The sequence below is a fragment of the Monodon monoceros genome, unplaced genomic scaffold (assembly GCF_005190385.1).
Source record: "Monodon monoceros isolate NGI ecotype Baffin Bay Population unplaced genomic scaffold, NGI_Narwhal_1 Super_Scaffold_20, whole genome shotgun sequence".
NCBI lineage: Eukaryota > Metazoa > Chordata > Mammalia > Artiodactyla > Monodontidae > Monodon > Monodon monoceros.
In genome coordinates, this window is record NW_021703777.1 from 66445869 (window position 1) to 66467714 (window position 21846).

Here is a 21846-nt window from a genome sequence, read left to right on the forward strand (position 1 = left end):
TATTCAACATAGTTTTGGAAGTCCTAGCCACTGCAATCAGAGAAGAAAAAGAAATAAAAGGAATACAAATTGGAAAAGAGGAAGTAAAACTGTCACTGTTTGCAGATGACATGATACTATACATAGAGAATCCTAAAGATGCTGCCAGAAAACTACTAGAGCTAATCAATGAATTTGGTAAAGTTGCACAGGATACAAAATTAATGCACAGAAATCTCTTGCATTCCTATACACTAATGATGAAAAATCTGAAAGAGAAATTAAGGAAACACTCCCATTTACCACTGCAATAAAAAGAAGAAAATACCAAGGAATAAACCTACCTAGGGAGACAGAAGACCTGTATGCAGAAAACTATAAGACACTGATGAAAGAAATTAAAGATGTTACCAACAGATGGAGAGATATACCATGATCTCGGATTGGAAGAATCAGTATTGTGAAAATGACTATGCTATCCATAGCAATCTACAGATTCAATGCAATCCCTATCAAATTACCAATGGCATTTTTTACAGAACTAGAACAAAAAATCTTAAAATTTGTATGGAGACACAAAAGACGCCAAATAGCCAAAGCAGTCTTGAGGGAAAAAAACAGAGCTGGAGGAATCAGACTCCCTGGCTTCAGATTATACTACAAAGCTACAGTAATCAAGACAATATGGTACTGGCACAAAAACAGAAACATAGATCAATGGAACAGGATAGAAAGCCCAGAGATAAACCCACGCACCTAGCATCAACTAATCTATGACATAGGAGGCAAGGATATACAATGGAGAAAAGACAGTCCTTTCAATAAGTGGTGCTGGGAAACTGGACAGCTCCATGTAAAAGAATGAAATTAGAACACTCCCTAACACCATACAGAAAAATAAACTCAAAATGGATAGAGACCTAAGTGTAGGACCAGACACTATAAAACTCTTCGAGGAAAACATAGGAGGAACACTCTTTGACATAAATCACAGCAAGATCTTTTTTGATCCACCTCCTAGAGTAATGGAAATAAAAACAAAAATAAACAGATGGACCTCATGAAACTTCAAAGCTTTTGCACAGCAAAGGAAACTACAAGCAAGATGAAAAGACAACCCTTAAAATGGGAGAAAATATTTGCAAATGAATCAACGGGCAAAGGATTAATCTCCCAAATATATAAACAGCTCATGCAGCTCAATATTAAAAAAACAAACAACCCAATCCAAAAATGGGCAGAAGACCTAAATAGACATTTCTCCAAAGGAGGCATACAGATGGCCAAGAAGCACATGAAAAGCTGCTCAACATTACTAATTATTAGAGAAATGCAAATCAAAACTACAATGAAGTATTAACCTCACAGCAGTTAGAATGGGCATCATCAGAAAATCTACAAACAACAAATGCTAGAGAGGGTGTGGAGAAAAGGGAACCCTCTTGCCCTGTTGGTGGGAATGTAAATTGATACTGGCACTATGGAGAATAGTATGGAGGTTGCTTAAAAACTAAAAATAGAATTACCACATGACTCAGCAATCCCACTACTGGGCATATACCCAGAGAAAACCGTAATTCAAAAAGACACATACACCCCAATGTTCATTGCAGTACTATTTACAATAGCCAGGTCATGGAAGCAACCTAAATGCCCTTTGACAGACGAATGGTAAAGAAGATGTGGTACATATATACAATGGAATATTACTCAGCCATAAAAAGGAATGAAATTGGGTCATTTGTAGAGATGTGGATGAATCTAGAGACTGTCATGGAGAGTGAAGTAAGTGAGGAAGAGAAAAACAAATATTGTATATTAACGCATATATGTGGAACCTAGAAAAATGGTACAGATGACCAGTTTGCAGGGCAGAAGTAGAGACACAGATGTAGAGAACAAACGTATGGACACCAAGGGGGGAAAGTGGCGGGTGGTGGTGGTGGTGGTGGTGTGATGAATTGGGAGACTGGGATTAACATGTATACACTAATATGTATAAAATGGATGACTAATAAGGACCTGCTGTATAAAAAAATTAATTAAAAAAAAAGAAAAAAAAGACCCCAATTTTATACATGATAAAAAAGAAATTTTGAAAACTTATGTAATTTGCCCACAGTTCCTCAACAAAACATTGGTAGTGCCTAATTGTAATCAAAACTGTGAACTGTCTGGGTACAAAGTCCATAGTCTTAGCTAACATAATAATCAACAAATATTTATTGAGCAACTACTATATGCCAGATCTTATAGTAGGGGCCATAATTGTTAACCAAAATTGTCATCCCGTGTAGTTTTTCCAGTGCACTAGCAGAGTAACTTCAAATCTCTACTGTGTTCTTAATTACCATATTTTAGAATATAGCCTAAATTGGGGGCCTGTACTCATGGTGTTTCCAGAGTACCTGCTAAAATATTATTTAGGAAAATGAAAGAAGACCAGTCTGTTTTTCAGCCCATAAATTTCTACTAAAATTAAAAATTTTATCTTTATATTTTTACCATGGTTTATACTTTTTATAATACGTTCACATACATTATCTCATTTAATATTCATTGGAAGAAAGAAGGACAGGTTTTATTATCCTTATTTTACATGTGAAAAAACTGAGGCTTAGAAATTTTAAATAAGTTGCTCCTGGTCATGCATCAATAGGAGATAAAACAACTTGAATTCAGCTCTTTTGTTTAGGAGCATGACATTTTCTTTAAATTATTATAACACTGCATTGCTTTTAAAGGATCCTTTATTTTAGTTGATCAACTGTGGGTTTGTATCTCTGGATGTAGCTTATTAGTAGCAGTGCATATAGGAAAATATGTGAACTAATTACATTTATAATAGTAAAAATATGTAAGTAATTCTAATTTCTCTAAAACCTGAATACTATAGTCGAGAAGAAACAAACTTTCGAAGTATAAATGACTAAAAAGATTATTTTAGGGGGCTTCCCTGGTGGCTCAGTGGTTAAGAATCTGCCTGCCAATGCAGAGGACACAGGTTCGAGCCCTGGCCGGGAAGATCCCACGTGCTGTGGAGCATCTAAGCCCATGCGCCACAACTACTGAGCCTGCGCTCTAGAGCCCGCGAGCCACAACTACTGAAGCCAGGGCGCCTAGAGCCCCTGCTCTGCAACAAGAGAAGCCACCACAATGAGAAGACCACGCAGCACAACGAAGAGTAGCCCTGCTCGCCACAACTAGAGAAAGCCCACGTGCAGCAACGAAGACCCAACATAGCCAAAAATAAATTAAAAAAAAAAAAGATTATTTTAGTGTGTGTACTTTAACAGGCAGTATTTGAGGACTTGTGTGTGTGTGTGTGTGTGTGTGTGTGTGTGTGTGTAATTACTAAATACAGAGAAGGGTTTCACGTTGGTAAATGTTTTTCAGTCTTCAACTTAATCTAAAAATTTCCTTTAAATGCCTTTATTCTTTAGAATTTAATATTTTTAATGCACATCAATCACTCTTTCCTCCCTCCTGTCCAGAATTTTTTGTCTCAGCAGCTGCAGTTGGGGAGGTTGAAACTCAGGGAACAGGAACTGGGCAAGGAGCAGCAGTACTGAGGAAGCAAAAGGCTTACAAAATGGAAAAGAGAAAAGCAGAACATGGGCATGTACTATTCTGTATGTACAGTGACTTAGGAAGTACTGCATAAACTCTCAACCCCACTTTCTCAGCACATGAAGTAGAAAGGAAACTGTCCTACTTTCTCTGTGGTTGGGTTAATTTTAATCATAGTTTGATGATGAACATTATATGGAGCTGGTAAATATCACCAGTTGATTTCAAACACTTCAGAATGCAAAAACGATTCGGGTCTGTGTTTTTTTCACCAGGAAGTTATCTCATTCAAGGCTCGTTCAGCTTTATGGAGTGTGTATACAGCAGAAGCCCCTTTATATTGTGACGGAGTTTATGGAAAATGGTTGCCTGCTTAACTATCTCAGAGAGAGGAAAGGAAAACTTAGGAAGGAGATGCTATTGAGTGCATGTCAAGATATCTGTGAAGGAATGGAGTATCTGGAGAGAAACTGCTTTATCCACAGGGATTTAGTAAGTACGGTGCAAATTTGCTGATTATGTATATATTATACTTGTATTCAGAAGGACATGATAAGTTAGGACTTTCAATACTTTGAATAATGCATTCTTTGACTTAATTTTTAAACATTTTCCTGTTTGTGTAACCTGTTGTGACATGTAGCTTTATTTTTAATTGCTCATTGATGCTGGAACCAAGCAAGGTGTTACTCTAAATACGCCTTGAAGTAGTTAATCACCACACTAATCAACTAAAACTAATTTACTTTTCTTTCCTCTTCCCCCTCTCTTCTTCCTTCTCTTCCTTCTATCTTTCTTTCAACCAATAATCAAATATATATTGGGTGCCTGTATATGCCACGCACTCTGCCAGGTGCTGGATACAATGCTGAAGAACCCCAGTGGGTCTCACCCGGGGGTGAAACTGCCTCAGGTGGAGGTGGTTAGGTTTTTGCAGTATCACAGCAGCACTACTGGCATTATTGGGAAGGAGTCAGAATGCTAAACCATTCTGTTGCGTAGTGCTCAGAACAGCTCTCCAAACAAACAAAGAAGATTGAAGCTTGACTTGCCGCAAAAGCAAATAGCTCTGCTTCCCTGCCTTGTTACCTTCCCTTGAAAAACATTTTCTGTCTGCTCCATATTTATTCATGATATTCATACTATTCCTTCTATGTCCTTCCATGTCTCATTTCTAAGTTCCCAAATTAAATCCAATGAGAATTTGAGAATTTCTGAGAAGTCCCTGATACTGTCATCTAGAGGTAATCCTGAACTTCCATCAGCCATCACCAGAGTGACCATATTATTTATCATTCAGGCTGGAATATTTTGGGGAGAGAAAGGAGGCATAATTTCATTGGCCCTAGCACACCGCTGCTTTCCCTACACATGACTTAGAACTGTCAGAGCATTTATTATTTACTACTTCCTATAATAGTTGTTTACACAAATATTAGACTCTAAACTCCTTGACATCAAGGCGTAGACTTCTGAGCTGCAGTTCAGCATTATGAGAATACAAGTTGCCAAGCAATGGCTCTCAAACTTAGCTGTGCATTAGAATCACCTGGGAGGTTTAAAAACATCACAGTACCCAGCCCATACCCCTGACCAATGAAATCAGAATCTCTGCGGGTAGAATCTAGTCATCAGCATTTTTGGAAAATTTCCCTGGTGAGTCCACTGTGCAGTCAAGATTGAGAGCCCTGCTCAAGAGCTAGTCAAAATCTCGCTTTTGTTTATTACTAGCCATGCGACCTTGAGTAAGCTAGTTAACTAGTAAAGTGGTGTTAATTATAGCACCTCCCACATATGGACTTGTTGGGAGGATTACATGAATTAATATGCGTAAGCACTTAGAACAGTGTCTGGCACATAGAAAAGCTCAGCAATGCTCGACCATTGTTTTGCGTGCCTCATGGCACATTCCCCAGGGTCCAGCCCATAGTAGCCACTGAGCACATTTTTGAATGTATGGATCTGGTATCAATTCCACCTAACTCACTTTCCTGGTCTCTGCAGTTTGTCCTTCCTGATAAGGATTAGAATTCAAAATTCAGTCAGGTGACAGTTCTGGTCATTCTATTTGCTCCAGGTGGCTTCCTGCAGACCCTTCTAGTCTCGGCTCCTTCCTTGATTGCTTTCCTTTGAGTTCTGTTTTCTCCACCTACATGCCACTTAAAATATATTAGCCAACTATGAGTCTTTTCTCGGTCGAGGGTTTGCCTTGTGGTTTAGCTTTGAGATCATTTGCTGGCACTCGTCAACATCTTCCAAACTGGCTCCTTCCGGCTCTCCATTTCAAGTTTTTTGCTTTTGTTTTTGAACTAACTGAACCACAAATTAGCTCAAAAGAGAAAAATTCTATCAAACCACTGGCCTACATGAGGCTAAATAACCAAGTCAATGATTCTCCTGACTAAGCTGACTGAAAATGGATTGTTTGGGCATCAACTAGATTGTTTCTGAATTATATAGTACTCTATTTAGTTCACTGTGGTAATTTAATAAATATGAAAATATTGTAAAGAGTTATGTTCAATGAAATGTAAGTTTTAAGATACAGTTTCTTTGTTTTTATTAGCAATTATATATAATGACTATCCCAAAGATATATAGTGACGATCTGTTATTTTTCATGCATATTGGACTTCCCTCTTTTTATTTATGAAGATAAAATTGTAAATACACACTATTTTTTATACCAAGATGCACTTATCAAGGATACTTCTTGAGAAAGATTACACATTTTAAAAAGGAAAAGTGTTAAAATTTCTTTTCATTTTTTGTCATTTCTTTGAAAAGTCATTAAAATCCATCACATGAGGGCAGATACATTAAATCATATGTAGCATCGATAGGTATCACCATGAAATAACATGGCTGTTCACACAGAGAGGTAGTGCTGGGGCCCGAAGAAACTAAGGAAAAGGAGAGTAGAAACTCTGGAAAGAGAAACTTTGTATTCACACGTGGGTTCTTTTCTTCTCCCTATAGGCCGCGAGGAATTGTTTGGTCAGTTCTACAAGTATAGTAAAAATTTCAGACTTTGGAATGACAAGGTATGTGATATTCTTTTTTGTTTGTTTACTCACAGGAGGGAATCTTACATTAGTCTACAGACAAATCGAAGATGTTTTTGGCTTTGTTTTTTTTTTCTCTGAGGGCAGTGTTGATGTAGTTGTATGGCCTGCTGACCCACTTTGAACTTTAGGACATGCACCAGTGTTAGCTGTGAGGGCAACGGAGGCTGTGGGCTATTCTGATCTTCTTTCAGGCGGTTATTAATAAAACTATGTCATATCTTAAAATTCAAAAGAATTTCTCAGTCTACTTGTCATATATATATAAGGTTAAGAAAAAAGCTTTCCTTATATATGTATATTTCTGAAATAGAGAAAGAATAAATTTATTTTCTCAGCTCTGATTTTTCTGTCATCATCATGCATTTCTCTTATCAAGTGTAGCAGCTGACTCTAAGCCTACAGCACAAGAGTGTGAATCATCTGACCTTATTTTCAGCAACTCAGTGCAGTTTACATTTTGCATCTCCTTTCCTTCAGGTTGCTAGAAATTTCATCCCAGTGATTTCAGTGTTTCTCCCTGACGCTGTTCAGGGTCACAATCCAAATTCTGTGTGTCTCATGGGGCCACATACTGGAGATGGCCTGTCTGGTCCCTGTTGTTATCCATTGACACTGGCTTCCTTACAGCCACCATCCTCCTCTTTTGTCTTTGGCTGGCCATCCACACAGGTGGCCGCTGACTCATCTTGAATTTCTGCCTGTAAGATTACTTCATGTCTGACATTCGCCATGACTAGAGCTCTCCACGTGGCTAAGGCCCCATCTGCCTTGGCACACCCATAGCCTTTTGTCCTCTGGAATCTTTCTGTGTTTCCCAGGGCTTGGCCTGGGAAAGAGGACACAGGTTCTGTTTTGCTCTTGAATCCCACCAACCGACTGTAGGGCAGTGGGGTCTTCTTTCACTGCAGTGTGACTAGGGCAGCCCTCATAGGGTGCAGGGTACAGGACCCTACCTCAGCCACCCCCTAGTGTCTAATACTCCTTCCCTTTCCTTTTGAGTCTCTCCCACACCCCCAGCACAAGGGATATTTTTGTAGCAGAATGGATGGTGGTGGTAGTGAGATATCATTCGTATTCATGAGCCGTTCTCCCAGATATTTTGTTCATAACTCAGTCCTTCTCCTTCTCTGGAAAGTCTAGACTTTTGAAACTAAAAAGCTATAAAAAAATGGCTCTTTTCCTTTCGTTTTCTGTTATTCATTCTTTCCTCTAGTAGAATGACCTCTGGCTCAATAAAGGACTTAAAGGTGCGGTGAGGTAAGGTATGTGCGAAACAAGTGGGTGTGTGGGGAAGCATTAATAAATATATTAATTTTATATTTAATATATATAGTATATATAGTATACTATATATATATATATATATATATATATATAGTATTTCAAAAATACTATATTGCATACTCAAGGAGCTACACAGCACACGTTAGCTATCCTCTCTTTTCTCCAGATTCCCACACTTGGATGTTACTGTGTATGATTTTCAAAAAAGAGAGAGGGTTTAATTTTGTTGTTGTTATTTTTTTTAAAGGAGATGATAGTTGTTCCTGATTTATTTCCATTTGAATAAAGGCATTAGAGATTTTACATACCAAATGTATTACGTTCAAATACTTTTATTTTTCCCCTTCTCTGTCCTGCAAAAATTATATGTATATAGAAAGAAAATAAGGCATCAAACTTCGAGTTTATTCTTTCACATATATTTATCTTTTTAAAAAAATAACCTTGGTTGTTAGCGCATTCAGCATGCTTCTTTGCAGAATTAGGAATTTATCATAACTAATCAGTGGAGCATGTTTCAGACTGAAGAATTGCTATGGTTTTCTGAGATCCAAATACAATAAATGCAATTGAGGCTTGGTTTAAGGAGGAAACTCTATAAGGGCTACTTTCTCACTTTGATAGCAAGAAGAGAAGGTATACTGAACCTTTCTGTGGAAAATACTTTGTATTTTAGAAATCAGAGTTAACTAAAAGGATTTGAAGTAAACTTAGCTTAGAGGTAATTAACACAATGTGCTCTGAAATCTGATGGCCCTAGGTACGTTTTGGATGATGAATATATCAGTTCTTCTGGAGCCAAGTTCCCAGTCAAGTGGTCCCCTCCTGAAGTTTTCCATTTCAATAAGTATAGCAGCAAATCTGATGTCTGGTCATTTGGTGAGTGAATTCGATGTTCATTTGTTGGAGCTTGATTTAATAAAATAGAGATTGCTCTTTTTTAAAAAAAATATTTATTTTTTTATTGGAGTATATTTGCTTTACCGTATTGTGTTAGTTTATACTGTACAGCAAAGTGAATCAGCTATATGTATACATATGTCCCCTCTTTTTTGGATTTCCTTCTCATTTAGGTCACCAGAGAGCACTGAGTTCCCTGTGCTATACAGTAGGTTCTCATAAAATAGGGATTGCTGTTTTAACTTTGATTTCTTAATATGATGTAGCTAAAGGTCTTCTTATAACTGTGTTTCTGTCTTAGGTGTTCTAAACACATCAGGCTGTCTTTGGCAACTGGTGTCATACACCTTCTTACATGAAGTTTGCCTCTTGGATCTTTTCCCTTCCCACTGAGCACTTGCTGTAAAACCATAACAAAGTCTACTGATCTAGAAAACCAACTCAGCCAACTTTCCCACACCACAGAGACTTGCAAGAAAAACTGATCTTACGGCATCGTTAAATCTTGAGCGTAATTAATAAACTTCATTGTCTGACTTTGAGTGATGCCGTCTCATTTACATTATCACCTTCCTATTTTGTGAAATTAGACATAGGCTTCCTTGGGATCTATCCATTGCTGTTTATATTGGGTAATGCTCTTCATTGAAAAAGAGATACTGTGGACCTCTGTCCCATGGAGTTTGTTCTTTGAGTTGACTTTCAAAAAATGGCAACAAATGTATAATAATCTATCTATTCTCTTTCACCTGTACCTTTCTGGATGGCTTCTTGGCTTTGGAGAGACATCTGCACCCTCAAAGGGTGTGAATATTATTGCCCACAATAAGGTTAAGCTTGTATTGATCTCATTAGCTCTCCACTGACATGTGGTAGTCTTGGCAGGTGACATTATAAGCTCTACGGGAGAGCAGTTAAGTTGTGAGACCAGTGGATAGCAACACAAGGATCTCACCACGTGGTTGTAGAACATTTAGAACTCCTTGAGTTTTACCTGACCACTTGTCTTTCTTCCTCACTGTACAGTGAGCTTCTTGAGCACATAGACTGGTTTCAGTCTTAAGAATCCTCTGGCTGTAGCACAGGCCTGGCCTCTGATCAATACCTAATACATATTTGTAGAATAAGTGAATAATTAAATGAACTCAAATTGGGAGCCTTGAAGGAGTTTCATCACTCAATCAATGATTTTTGAACACCTACTTATAAACAGAGCCCCTGCCAGATTTTCTGGGACTCTACCCAGCAGTCTTTCAGTGGGAAGATGGGAACGCATGCCATCTACTGGCTGGTAAACTCTTGGCTTTAGCAGGCAGCAGGGGATCACACAATTCTGTCATTTTCTATGGAATGGCAAAGTTTCATTGATTTCAGGGTGTGGAGACATGAGCAGTACTTTGAAATGAAGATGCTGCCAGCATTTTTCTTCCAATAAGGAGGCAGTCGTGACCAATGGAAAAGGAAAGGCATTGTTTTCACTTGGAATATATTCAGTTCATAGGCCTCTTCAAAAAGTAAGATGCACAGGGTCTGCTTCCTAGATAGAACTGCTGTCGTTCTGGATGATTGTAACTCAGTGACTGCAGGAGGAAAATAATGGGTTGTAATTTGAAACAGCTGTTTCAGTTCCAAGTAACCATTTCTCTAACCTCTTATTTTCATGCATTTTATTTGCAGGAGTTTTGATGTGGGAAGTTTTTACAGAAGGAAAAATGCCTTTTGAAAATAAGTCAAATTTGCAAGTTGTGGAAGCGATTTCTAAAGGCTTCAGGCTGTACCGACCTCACCTGGCACCGATTTCCATATATGAAGTCATGTACAGCTGCTGGCATGAGGTGAGTGTCCCTTACTTTCCTGCAAAGGTTGGCAGTTCCAGCCTCTGAGAGTAGATCTGTTTATCACCCACATTACTCCAGCACTTCGTCATGGCAGGAAACGGTGTCTATTTCTCGGTAATGACCCCTGAGAGCCAGAAGTACTTCCACTACAAAATCATTAATCCATTTTGTTTTTAACAATGGCCTTTCATCTGAGGAATTCAGTGCATTTCCCAAGTCTTATCTTGCTGAAGTTGGTTCCTGCAGGAACTCTCGATGTTACTAAAGCCTCAGTGATGAGACGTTTTACTCCTTTTAAGAACTGCTTGGGTGGAAACTAAGGGTAGAATCAGGCTTGTTCAGTTTCCACATTGAAAGAGAAGGATGGTGTTTTTATTTACTTCACTCTAATTTGTCTTGCTTTTCCAAGGCTAAAAGTAATGGGTTTCATCTCTCCTATGGCACTCAAGACTCCTGATAGAGAGATTAAACGAGAATAGGAATGAAGGCAGAAAGTGAAGGAATGAAGCCAGGAACTTTTACTCGGAAAATTATCTCCTGGGAGGCCAGTTTCTCTTTTACTTGAAATGCCAAGCTTTAAAATAAAGCCAGAGGGTTTATATCCCACCTCTGTCTTTTCTGGGCGCTGACTCAACACACCACTCCGCTTCATCAGACTCCTCTGTGATTTTGACAGTTCTCTCTTTCTAGCTGACTGTTTCAACCCAGAAAAAACTACAGCTGGATGAGGATTTCCTCCTGGCTGACAAAGAAATCACTTGACTCCCAATTCACAAACACTAAAAAAATTCAATATTTCAAGAGCGACATGGTTGTTTCCATTCCAGAGAAGTATTAATTTTATAAAGATCCCCAGTGTATGAAAATACTTTGCATATGATTAAGTGTTCTGCAAGGAATCTTGAAAGACATAAAAAATATTAAGTGAGATGTTAGTAGCAAACAGATGTCTTAAGAGCATCTTTGCAATAACAACGTAAATAGCTTAGGAATATATATTGTATATTAAGCAATATACTTGTACATGCACATACAATATAATACATTTTGAGATTTTACATATCTGTGGAGAGGAGACAGAGAAAGGAGTCAATAAGATGCTGACAAGAGGACGAAGTAAACGAGGCGCTTATGCACCTCTAGATTCAAATGTGATTATGTTAGCAGTGATAACACTTGTTTCATAGGCTTTACTACCTGCACAACCTCAGCACCAGCAAAAAGCTCCACTATTTATTCTTGAAGTCTCAAGGAGCCCTTTATGTGTGCTCACATATCCTTCTGCTCTGTCCTTTAATTTTTAAATTTTATTTATTTTATTTTTTTAAAATTTATTTTATTGAAGTATAGTTGACTTACAATGTTGTGTTAATTTCTGCTGTACAGCAAAGTGATTCTGTTATACATATATATACATTCTTTTTCACGTTCTTTTCCATTATGGCTTATCACAGGATATTGAATATAATTCCCTGTGCTATACAGTAGGACCTTGTTGTTTATCCATTCTATATATAATAGTTTGCATCTGCCAAACTCCCACTCCATCCCTCTGCCACCCCCTTCCCCCTTGGCAACCACAAGTCTGTTCTCTATGCCTGTGAGTCTGTTTCTGTTTCATAAATAAGCTCATTTGTGTCATATTTTAGATCCCACATATAAGTGATATCATATGGTATTTGTCTTTTTTTCTGACTTACTTCACTTAGTATGATAATCTCTAGTTCCATCCATGTTGCTGCAAATGACATTATTTCATTCTTTGTTATGGCTGAGTAGTATTCCATTGTATATATGTACCACATCTTCTTTATCCATTCGTCTGTCGATGGACATTTAGGTTGTTTCTTGCTCTCTCCTTTTATTGATGCCTTCTGTTTACAAGCCACAAAGGGTGGTGTCTCCCCACTAACCCTGCTGCCAGGGACCTCTGTGAGAATGTGGCTACCATGAGTAGTTCTGTTTCCCATGGATTTCAAAGATGCCGTGGAGCTTCCTCTTGGAGCCAAAGTCAAACCGCATCCCACTGTGAAGTAGGAAAAAGGCTCCAATCCTTGGTTTCATGGTTGGAGATTTTGTTGACTGAGCCTTAAGACAGCACAGTCTGTGCTCTAAGACCTGCAAAGTGCCTCATGAACACATGGCTTTTGCTTTTTGACTAAAATCCATCTTTCTACAGGGGGTCAGGTGTAGTGAATAATTGGGGCTGAGCCTGGGGGCTTGGGGCTCTAGAGGCCCCTCTCTCCCAGCTCTTCCTTTACCCTGTGTATCAAGTCATCCAAATAGATCTCTAGAGCAGTACTGTCCAATGGAACTTTCTGTGATGATGGAAATGTGCTATGTCTGCACTATCCAGTATGGTAGCCACACCTGGCTATTGAAGAATTGAGAAGTGGCTAGTGTGACTGAGAACTGAATTTTAAAATGTATCTTCTTTTAAGTAATTTAAATTTAAATAGCCACATGTGGCTAGTGTTTGCAGCTGTAGCTATTCTACTTTTGGAGCGCTCTCTACCGTTACATTTTCACACTCATGCCTCGCTCAACTGCCATTCATGTCCTGCGTATCAGCCAAGATGCCTTTCTCTTCCATTTGTGGTGAACCAGCCTGGATCCAGGTCCTGCCAGCAAGTTCTAGAGCTGGTGTCTGAGTGAGTCTTAAGCTGAGCTGACCACCTCTACTTCCCTTTTCCAGAAACCTAAAGGCCGCCCGACGTTTGCTGAGCTGCTGCAGGTTCTCACAGAGATTGCAGAAACCTGGTGACCTGGAGAGAATGCCAACCCAGAGCATCATGGGGCAAGACTGTCACAAAAGGAAACTCTGAGTGGGGTCACTGATGGTGAATATCTTCCTTTAGAGTCACTGACTCCTGGAAACAGTTCAAAGATCACAGGCTTTTCCAACTTTTTAAAGCTTAAGAATATTCTGACAATAATTTTTCTACGTGTGTTTGAGAGTGACTTCTAAACTCTGATTTTTCTGTAATATTCTTCATGTTCCATATGTGAAGAAGGGAAAAATGCTCTATAGTGGTCGCTATGGTGGCTGCTCTTCACCAGAGAGCCCCTGAGCACACCTGAAAACCTGATTCTTTACTGAGGAAAAGACTGAAGAGGAGGAACATTCTTTATTTTGGTGACCCATGCATAGAAGATGAAAATAAATTCTGCCCGCTCCTGGAATAAAGGAGCCACCCGTGCAGAATCTCATGCTTTTGAACTGTACAGATCTTTATGAAAAACGCACCTTTACAAACCACATGAATGTGGGCATTCTGGAAACTGTCTTTCATAATCTTCCCTATGTTATTTCACAAATTTATTTTTGCACAGATCTGGTTATTTTGGAGACAGTTTCCTGTGTTCCAGTATTGAATACTGTTAGAAAGTTCTTCTTTGAACAGGTCCTGGAGATGATTCTATTTCTAGTGAGATCCATTGTCCAGGACAATTCAGAACCTGAATCTCAATTCTGAGATTTCACACTTTGTACATGTGAACTTGGACGATTGAAGAAGCCTCATTTTGTCATAGGAAGTACCTCCAGTACCTTTTCTAGAAGAGGACTTTCTTCTTCCACAAGAACAAGAGGAGGGCTTCCCTGGTGGCACAGTGGTTAAGAATCCACCTGCCAAGGGCTTCCCTGGTGGCACAGTGGTTGAGAGTCCGCCTGCCGATGCAGGGGACACAGATTCGTGCCCCGGTCCTGGAAGATCCCACATGCCGTGGAGCAGCTGGGCCCGTGAGCCATGGCTGCTGGGCCTGCGCGTCCGGAGCCTGTGCTCCATGGTGGGAGAGGCCACAGCAGTGAGAGGCCCGCGTACCGCAATAAAAAAAAAAAAAAAAAGGAATCCACCTGCCAATGCAGGGGACACAGACGGGTTCGAGCCCTGGTCCGGGAAGATCCCACATGCCACAGAGCAACTAAGCCTGTGCGCCACAACTACTGAGCCTGCGCTCTAGAGCCTGCGAGCCACAACTACTGAGGTCCGCGTGCCACAACTACTGAAGCCCGCACACCTAGAGCCCGTGCTCCGCAACAAGAGAAGCCACCACAGTGAGAAGCCCGTGCACCGCAGCGAAGAGTAGCCCCCACTCACCGCAACTAGAGAAAGCCCGTGCGCAGCAACGAAGACCCAACACAGCCAAAAATAAAAAATAAATAAAATAAAAAAAAGAACAAGAGGAGGCAAAAACAAGATATTCAAATATTACACCAAGTTCCATGATTTCTGAAGTCCAGGGTATTTGGATTCAAGATGAAAGAACCAGGAATCACAATTAAATCTTAATTTTTCATGTACCATTTGTAGGAATGATTGGAAATTGATCTTTGTCATCCTGAGTGCTTTGGAAGTACATAGGGAAAAGGGTGCTGCAGAAAGCTGGAGTCATTACCATTAGGTTTAACAATGGGAGCCTATTATTTGTGGATTGTCCCACCCTGCATCATGGTTCTGGGGGAACGTGTTTTATGATTCTCATGAGATTCTAAGATGCTGGCTGTCAGTAGCTGTGACTTTTAAATCATATTTCCCCACTCCAGCAATGACATCTTTGACTATCAGTGGTACTCAATCAGTGTGCATTGAAATAGTGAGCATCAGACACAAGAATTATCAATCTTGATCATGCAAGTGGTGGCCTCAGAAATCTTTGAGATACTGTGCTGTTTCTGAAGCTATCATCTCCCTTCTCCTAATGATTCCTACTATGGGGAGGTGAGACAGAAGGCTCCTACTACTGATACCTTAGTTCAAGTGAGATATGTGAAAGCCTAGCTCCAGAAGACATGAGACTGTTTAACAGCAAAAGCCAAGGGAGGCGAGGTTAATATTATGACATAGGAAATAAAGAAGTATCAATATATGCAGGAAGATGTCTTTCTCAGGCTTTGCTAAGCTTAGAAGTCCCCACTCCCCCCTCCAAAAAAAACACAAAAAACCCAAACCCAAACACTGAAAACATAGAGCATCTGCCATCCCTATAGATGCAATGCAGGGAGACAGTACAGAGTAGACTTATGCCTGGGGATCATATGGCAGCAGCCAGCACTTCTAAGAGCATATATTGGTGTTGGCAAGCAAATTCTATTCATTTTAACAAGTCAGGAAAGTTTGAGACACCAAATTAGGAAAGGAACAACTGGATTGTCACGTAGGTAACTGAGACTCCAGATAATGTGTGAATTTGGAATGTCTATGGACAGAGATTCAGCATTTTCTGTCTAGCAAAAGAAAAAAATTCTTTAAGAAGTAGTCATATGACTTCTCCTGGAAGAGAACTATGTTTTGCAATGAATCTCAATATTAGTTATTGATATGGGCTCTCTGTGGGTAGCTTAACTAGTTTGGGGTGAGATAGTGCAATACTTAAACAGCTCTGCGTTAGAAATGAACAGGAAGTTTAAGGGTTGGTTGTGGGTGAGAGTCCTAAAAGGAGAAGACAGGAGGTCAGAGGAGAGAGGAGAAGCTCAGAAAAATGGAAGGAATTTGGAGGCCAAGCAGAAGATGTGATCAGTGTGAATAATAGGTTGGCAAGAATAGCCAAAGGAATTTTTTTCTTTAGTAAACTTTTTATTGAAGTACAATACACTGTCCCACTATTGCATTGGTAACAGGTTTGACTGTCAGTCAAACTCATAAGACGCAGTAGCATTTGATCCAGCACTTAGTTTGCTTAGCTTTTTAGAAGGATTCAGGACAGGAAAGAGCATGCACAGCCCTTCAGTCTCAGTGGAAGCCAACAATTCTCCATGTGCATCGATGCTTGGGCCCCTCCTCTCTTGCCTAGAGACTTGTATATAGTTGCTGGTGATGAGGCCATGGGGTGTGGGGTTCGTCTTCATACAAAGAAGCTTCTCCCTGGGTTTATCACCCGTCATGTAGGCCTACAGTTGATGGGTCTCCCAGCCCATGTGCTGTTTCACAGATCAGAGATTTCACAGTGTGTAAAATACATGTCTGGCCTTGGTACCCAACATTCCAAGTCTGTCTTAACTTGGGGACATATCTAGGGGACTGATGCTGGGAGAAGACAAACCTAAAATCCTCCCAGGAAGGTCTAGGTCTGGGAGAAAAAGAGCACAGGCCTGCTGTTAACCCTTTGCTCACATATACATAAACAAAAGTACACAAATCATATGTATATGGCTTAATTTTCACAGTGAATAATATGTCTGTGTAACTCGCACTCATATCAAGAAATGGTTACATTCTAGAATTTCAGAATCCATTCTCATTTCTATTTAAGTCATTAAACTAATAGTAATCAGTATCCTCATTTCTAACACCATGAACTAGTATGAGGTATTCTTGAACTTTCTATAAATGGAATCCTATGGTATGGACTCTATGCGCCTGGCTTCTTTTACTTAGTACGTTTGTTTGATCCGTCCGTGTTGCATATAGTTGTATTCATTCATTCTCATTTGCATATAGTCTTCTACTGTTTATTTATATCACAAATTATTTATCTGTTTTACTCTTGATGGATATTTGGGTTGTTTCCAATTTTTGGCTATTAAGATGAATGCTGCTATGAACATTGTTCTACATGTCTTTTGGTGAAAATATGTATGTATTTCTGTTAAGTATATGCCTAGGGGTGGAATTCAGAGCTAAAACATATGTTTATGTTCATTTTTTGTAAATAGTGCCAAAGCCCAAATGCCTTTTTACCGGTTGGTTGCTGTTCTTTTAATAACTCACCCTATTCCCTTGCCTGTATTGTCCTCTGCTCTTTCCTTGTATCTGCCCCAAATTGTGTTCCCTTGGAAGCACCTTCCAAACCCAGCAGCACTTAGAGTGAGGGTGGAGGGTTATATTCTTTTGGGGCTTCCTAAGGACTGGGTATGTGGTTTGGGCCAGGGGCCGACTTCCCAACTCCCTTTAGAAAATCTTCCTCCAGTTCACGGCTTCTTAGTCTCCGTGCTATTGACATTTCGGGCTGGATAATTCTTTGCTGTGGAAGGATGTGCTGTGTATTGTAGCATATTTAGCAGCATCCCTGGCCTCTACTCACTAGATGCCAATAACACACCCCACTCCCCCTAGTGGTGACAACAAAAAATGTCTCTAGAACATTGCCAAATGTTCCCGGGCGGGTAAAAGTCACCCTTGCTCGGGAACCACTGATCTAGTTACAAAAGGATCTTGACCTGAGATTAAAGACATCCATGAACTTGAAAGGAAAAAAAAAAAATCACATCTTTGTTTTTACTAGCCTTTAACTAAAATTTAGCATTTCCTGTCATTCTAAATGTAGGCAAACAAAACAAAACAAAACCCCAAAACAACCAACCCCCCGCACCTCCAAAACCCCAGTACATTATATTAGCAATGTCTGTGACTTTGTCTTAATGTTATTTTCATATCATGTGGGAGTTTCAGCGTTCTTGAGAAAGAATTTGCATTCATCACTACTTCAAAGTCTCAGCTTTTAGGACTGCCACTAGATCTTGTCACTTAACTCAGTAAACAAGACATGTTACTAAGGCACACATGTTTTTAAAATATTTTGATAACTTTCATTCAGTATAATTGGTTACCTTATTAGTTGTGTGTATTTTTATTTTATTCATTTAAAAACATTATGCCGAGAAGGGGTATAACGGTTTCACTGGACTTCCAAAGTGATTCGTACCATTAAAAAAATTAAGAACCCCTGGTTTTTTTTTAACATCTTTATTGGAGCATATAGTTTCTGCTTTATAACAAAGTGAATCAGCTATACATATGTTCCCATATCTCTTCCCTCTTGCGTCTCCCTCCCTCCCTCCCTCCCTATCCCACCCCTCTAGGTGGTCACAAAGCACTGAGCTGATCTCCCTGTGCTATGTGGCTGCTTCCCACTAGCTATCTGTTTTACATTTGGTAGTGTATATATATCCATGCCACTCTCTCACTTTGTCCCAGCTTACCCTTCCCCCTCCCCATATCCTCAAGTCCATCCTCTAGTAGGTCTGTGTCTTTATTCCCATCTTACCCCTAGGTACTTAATGACTTTTTTGTTTTGTTTTCTTAGATTTCATATATATGTGAAGAACCCCTGTTTTGTTTTTTTGTTTTGTTTTTGTTTTTGTTTTTCTGCGGTACGCAGGCCTCTCACTGTTGTGGCCTCTCCCGTTGCGGAGCACAGGCTCCGGACGCGCAGGCTCAGCGGCCATGGCTCACGGGCCCAGCCGCTCTGCGGCACGTGGGATCTTCCCGGACCGGGGCACGAACCCGTGTCCCCTGCATCGGCAGGCAGACTCTCAACCACTGCGCCACCAGGGAAGCCCTGTGAGGCTTTCTTGAATCACCCTATTTAAAATGATAACCCCACCATGGACTTTCCCTGACTCCCTTTTCTGTATAATTTTTCTCTATAGCTCTTAACACTGTATAAAAATATAATACATGTATTCTTATTTATTCTGTGTATTTACTGTCTCCCTACCCTTGAAACTGTAACATGTGTGAGTTCAGGCATTTTTGTCTATTGTTCACTGCTGTATCCCCAGGTCCTCGAATAGGGCCTGACACAGAGTTAAGCTAAATAAAGACTCATGGAATAACCCAATGAAATAAAAGCAGCGGAATTATCCAGAGGCTTCGTCTTCCAGAGGTGGGGGACCAGTCTTATAAGCAGCTCTCCTCTTGGGATTCTGGGCCAATCCATTGCTTTTCCACACAATGGTGGATCATTTTTCCTTCTGGTTGTAGTGTATAACCTCAGGTGGTCATCCATTCTTCTTTTTGGTAGAAATCTTACTTTTTCCAGAACAATTTGACTTACATGTACATTTTCTATATCTCCCTCTCCCTATTTATGTAGAGAAAAATACATTATGTTAGGGATTGATATCAGATTAATAGAAAAAAAAAGATACCTGAATAAATCTACAGAGAAATATAAATCCATATAGACACATCAATATTTAATAGAGGAAGTAGATAATCCTTATGTTTGCAGCAAGGATGGAAATTTCCTCACACTACTGCCGGATGTACGAGCAACCTGCAGATACTTTATTTTGTCTGTAATTTTCCTATTTTCCTCGGGTGCCCCTACTTGCTGGGAAAACTCAAGTTAGCTCAATCTTGTAACTTTAGTCCAGGGCAAAACCAAAAATATTCTCTGTGGGTGAAGTGGGTTGTCTCTCAGATTTTGCCTTTCCCTCTGTTTCTGCCAAGGTAGCATCTGGGCATAGAAGAGAGAGGGGTGGCTTTATCCGGGGGTGATATTCAAAATATTTACCAACCGATTTGGTACAGGTACAGACCAATCAGAATGGATGCTGGTGCCAATAATCCGTCCAGCCCCCCCCGCCCCCGATGCAGACTGAGACTATCCGCCCTGGCAAGGTGACCTCAAGGTGGTGACGTGAATGGGAGGGCTGCTTGGATTGGAGCAGTGTCCCCTGGCACCTCTGGTCTCAGCAACATTCCTTATCAGCCTGGTTGCTGCTTGCCCTGCTGGCATTTGCAGACCATGTTGGTGGCTGGTATAGGTTGGCCTCTCCTGAATTGGTCAGGAGAAGGTATTGGGTAAGTGAAGGTATTTCAAAGATAGTATACCTGTTCCCTACGTCCTTGTAGGAGTTGGGGGTTTACCTTCCAAAAGTCAGGTATAACCCTTTCTTCTTCCTTTTATGAAAGGTTGAAATACTCAGTTTTCTAGGCTGTCTTGTGGCAAGCATACCCACATGAGAAAGTTCCACATAACGAGATGCAGCCACGAGCACTTGATGAGAGCTTCCCTTCCTGAAGGAAAAAACAAGTCTCACCAAAAGGAAGTTGCTTCTTCCTGCTTGGAACATGGCTTTGAGACCTGAAGGTGTAATGTCTATCTGGGACTCTGAGGAAATAAGCATGAAGATGAAGGCCCATGGATGGAGTTGCCAGATAAAATATAGGCAGCCCAGTTATATTTGAATTTCAGATAATCAACAATCCTTTTTTTTTTTTGGCCGCCGCGCGGCCCAACCAGGGATCATACCTGTGCCCTCAGCAGTGAAAGCACCGGGTCCTAACCACTGGACTGCCAGGGAAGTCCCAACAAACAGTTTTTTAGTGAAAGTGTTGTAGCCTTTTCTCCTGTTGTGGTCACCCCCAGAAATGGGTGAACCCCATCCCAAATTTGATTCCAATGTTGCAACTGTTGATGTCATACACATACCGAGAGAGTAGGAAAGATTTCCGACTCACATAATGAGGGTTTCTGGGGACATCAGGGGACAGGTTCCCCAGCAGACCCAAAAATGACTTGAGAGAGCAGGGAGGGGCAGCTGCCTTGGGGTTTTGTGGTGAGGAGGGCTGGAGCTGAGGGGAAGGGGCTGAGCTTGCGTTGTTTGACCTTCTAGCTGGTACCGAAGGAGGGAGCAGCCGTTCTTATCAGCTCGCTCAGGCGTGGGCAGAAGAGAAGGAGGCATTGATGGGGCTTGAAAACTGTCATTCATTAGTCAAACATCAAAAATGGAGTCAGACTCTTTGTTACAGTAAGTGTGTTCCAAAGATTGTATGGACATACTTATACTGAATTGATATATCGTGTGTCTGAAATTCAAATTCAGCTGGGTGGTGTGGTTGTTGTTAAATCTGGGAGCCTTATCTATAGAGCAGAAAGATACAAAGGGCATGCATGAGTCTCTCCTGTCTTGTGGAGCCGTTGCGCCAACCCTGAACTGCCCACTTCCAGACTTCTTGTTTATGAGACAAATGAATCCCCATTTCTTTACAGCAGTATATTAGATGTTGAATTACCTGAAGCCAAACCTGTTCCTAAATGATACATCTCTACTGACTCTTCTGTTGCCAGTTATCTAGAGCTCTTCCGTTGAAAGCTACTATACGCTTCTACGCAGGTACAGATTATGTACCTCACTTCAAAGATTGTTGAAATCTGTCTAAGAAATTGAAAATAACCACAACCACAGAATGTGCATATATTATATTTCCGCACTTTTAAAAAAACAACTTTGCAGTTGGGATGTGACTTGTATAGGTGGGGTCTTAGATTAGATCTGTTGTTCTCAACCCTGGCTGCATGTGAAAAATCATCTGGAGCGCTTCTAACAAATAGCGTTGCTGTACCCCACCCTCAAATGATCTCTCTAATTGGTCCCAGGTGGGGCGCAGGCACAGGAATGTACAAAAGCCTTCTCAGGTGGAAGTAATGTGCAGTTAGGGCCAAAGACCACTGCATGAGATAAAATACTTTATGTA

General features: G+C 40.3%; 1 protein-coding gene across 3 annotated transcripts in view; it reads left to right on the top strand.

The window, feature by feature from the left end:
* The window catches only part of TXK (TXK tyrosine kinase), a 61915-nt gene extending 47942 nt beyond the window's left edge, over positions 1-13973 (top strand). For 2 of the 3 annotated variants that reach the window (XM_029234636.1, XM_029234634.1), the window contains exons 11-15: positions 3825-4041; positions 6529-6593; positions 8662-8780; positions 10479-10636; positions 13335-13570. In XM_029234636.1, the coding sequence (XP_029090469.1) occupies positions 3825-4041; positions 6529-6593; positions 8662-8780; positions 10479-10636; positions 13335-13403 (628 nt within the window). In that variant the 3' untranslated portion in view covers positions 13404-13570. Of the gene's footprint in view, positions 1-3824; positions 4042-6528; positions 6594-8661; positions 8781-10478; positions 10637-13334 lie in introns of all 3 variants that reach the window. The other variant, XM_029234635.1, reaches the window with a different exon arrangement.
* The last annotated feature ends 7873 nt before the right edge of the window (positions 13974-21846 follow it).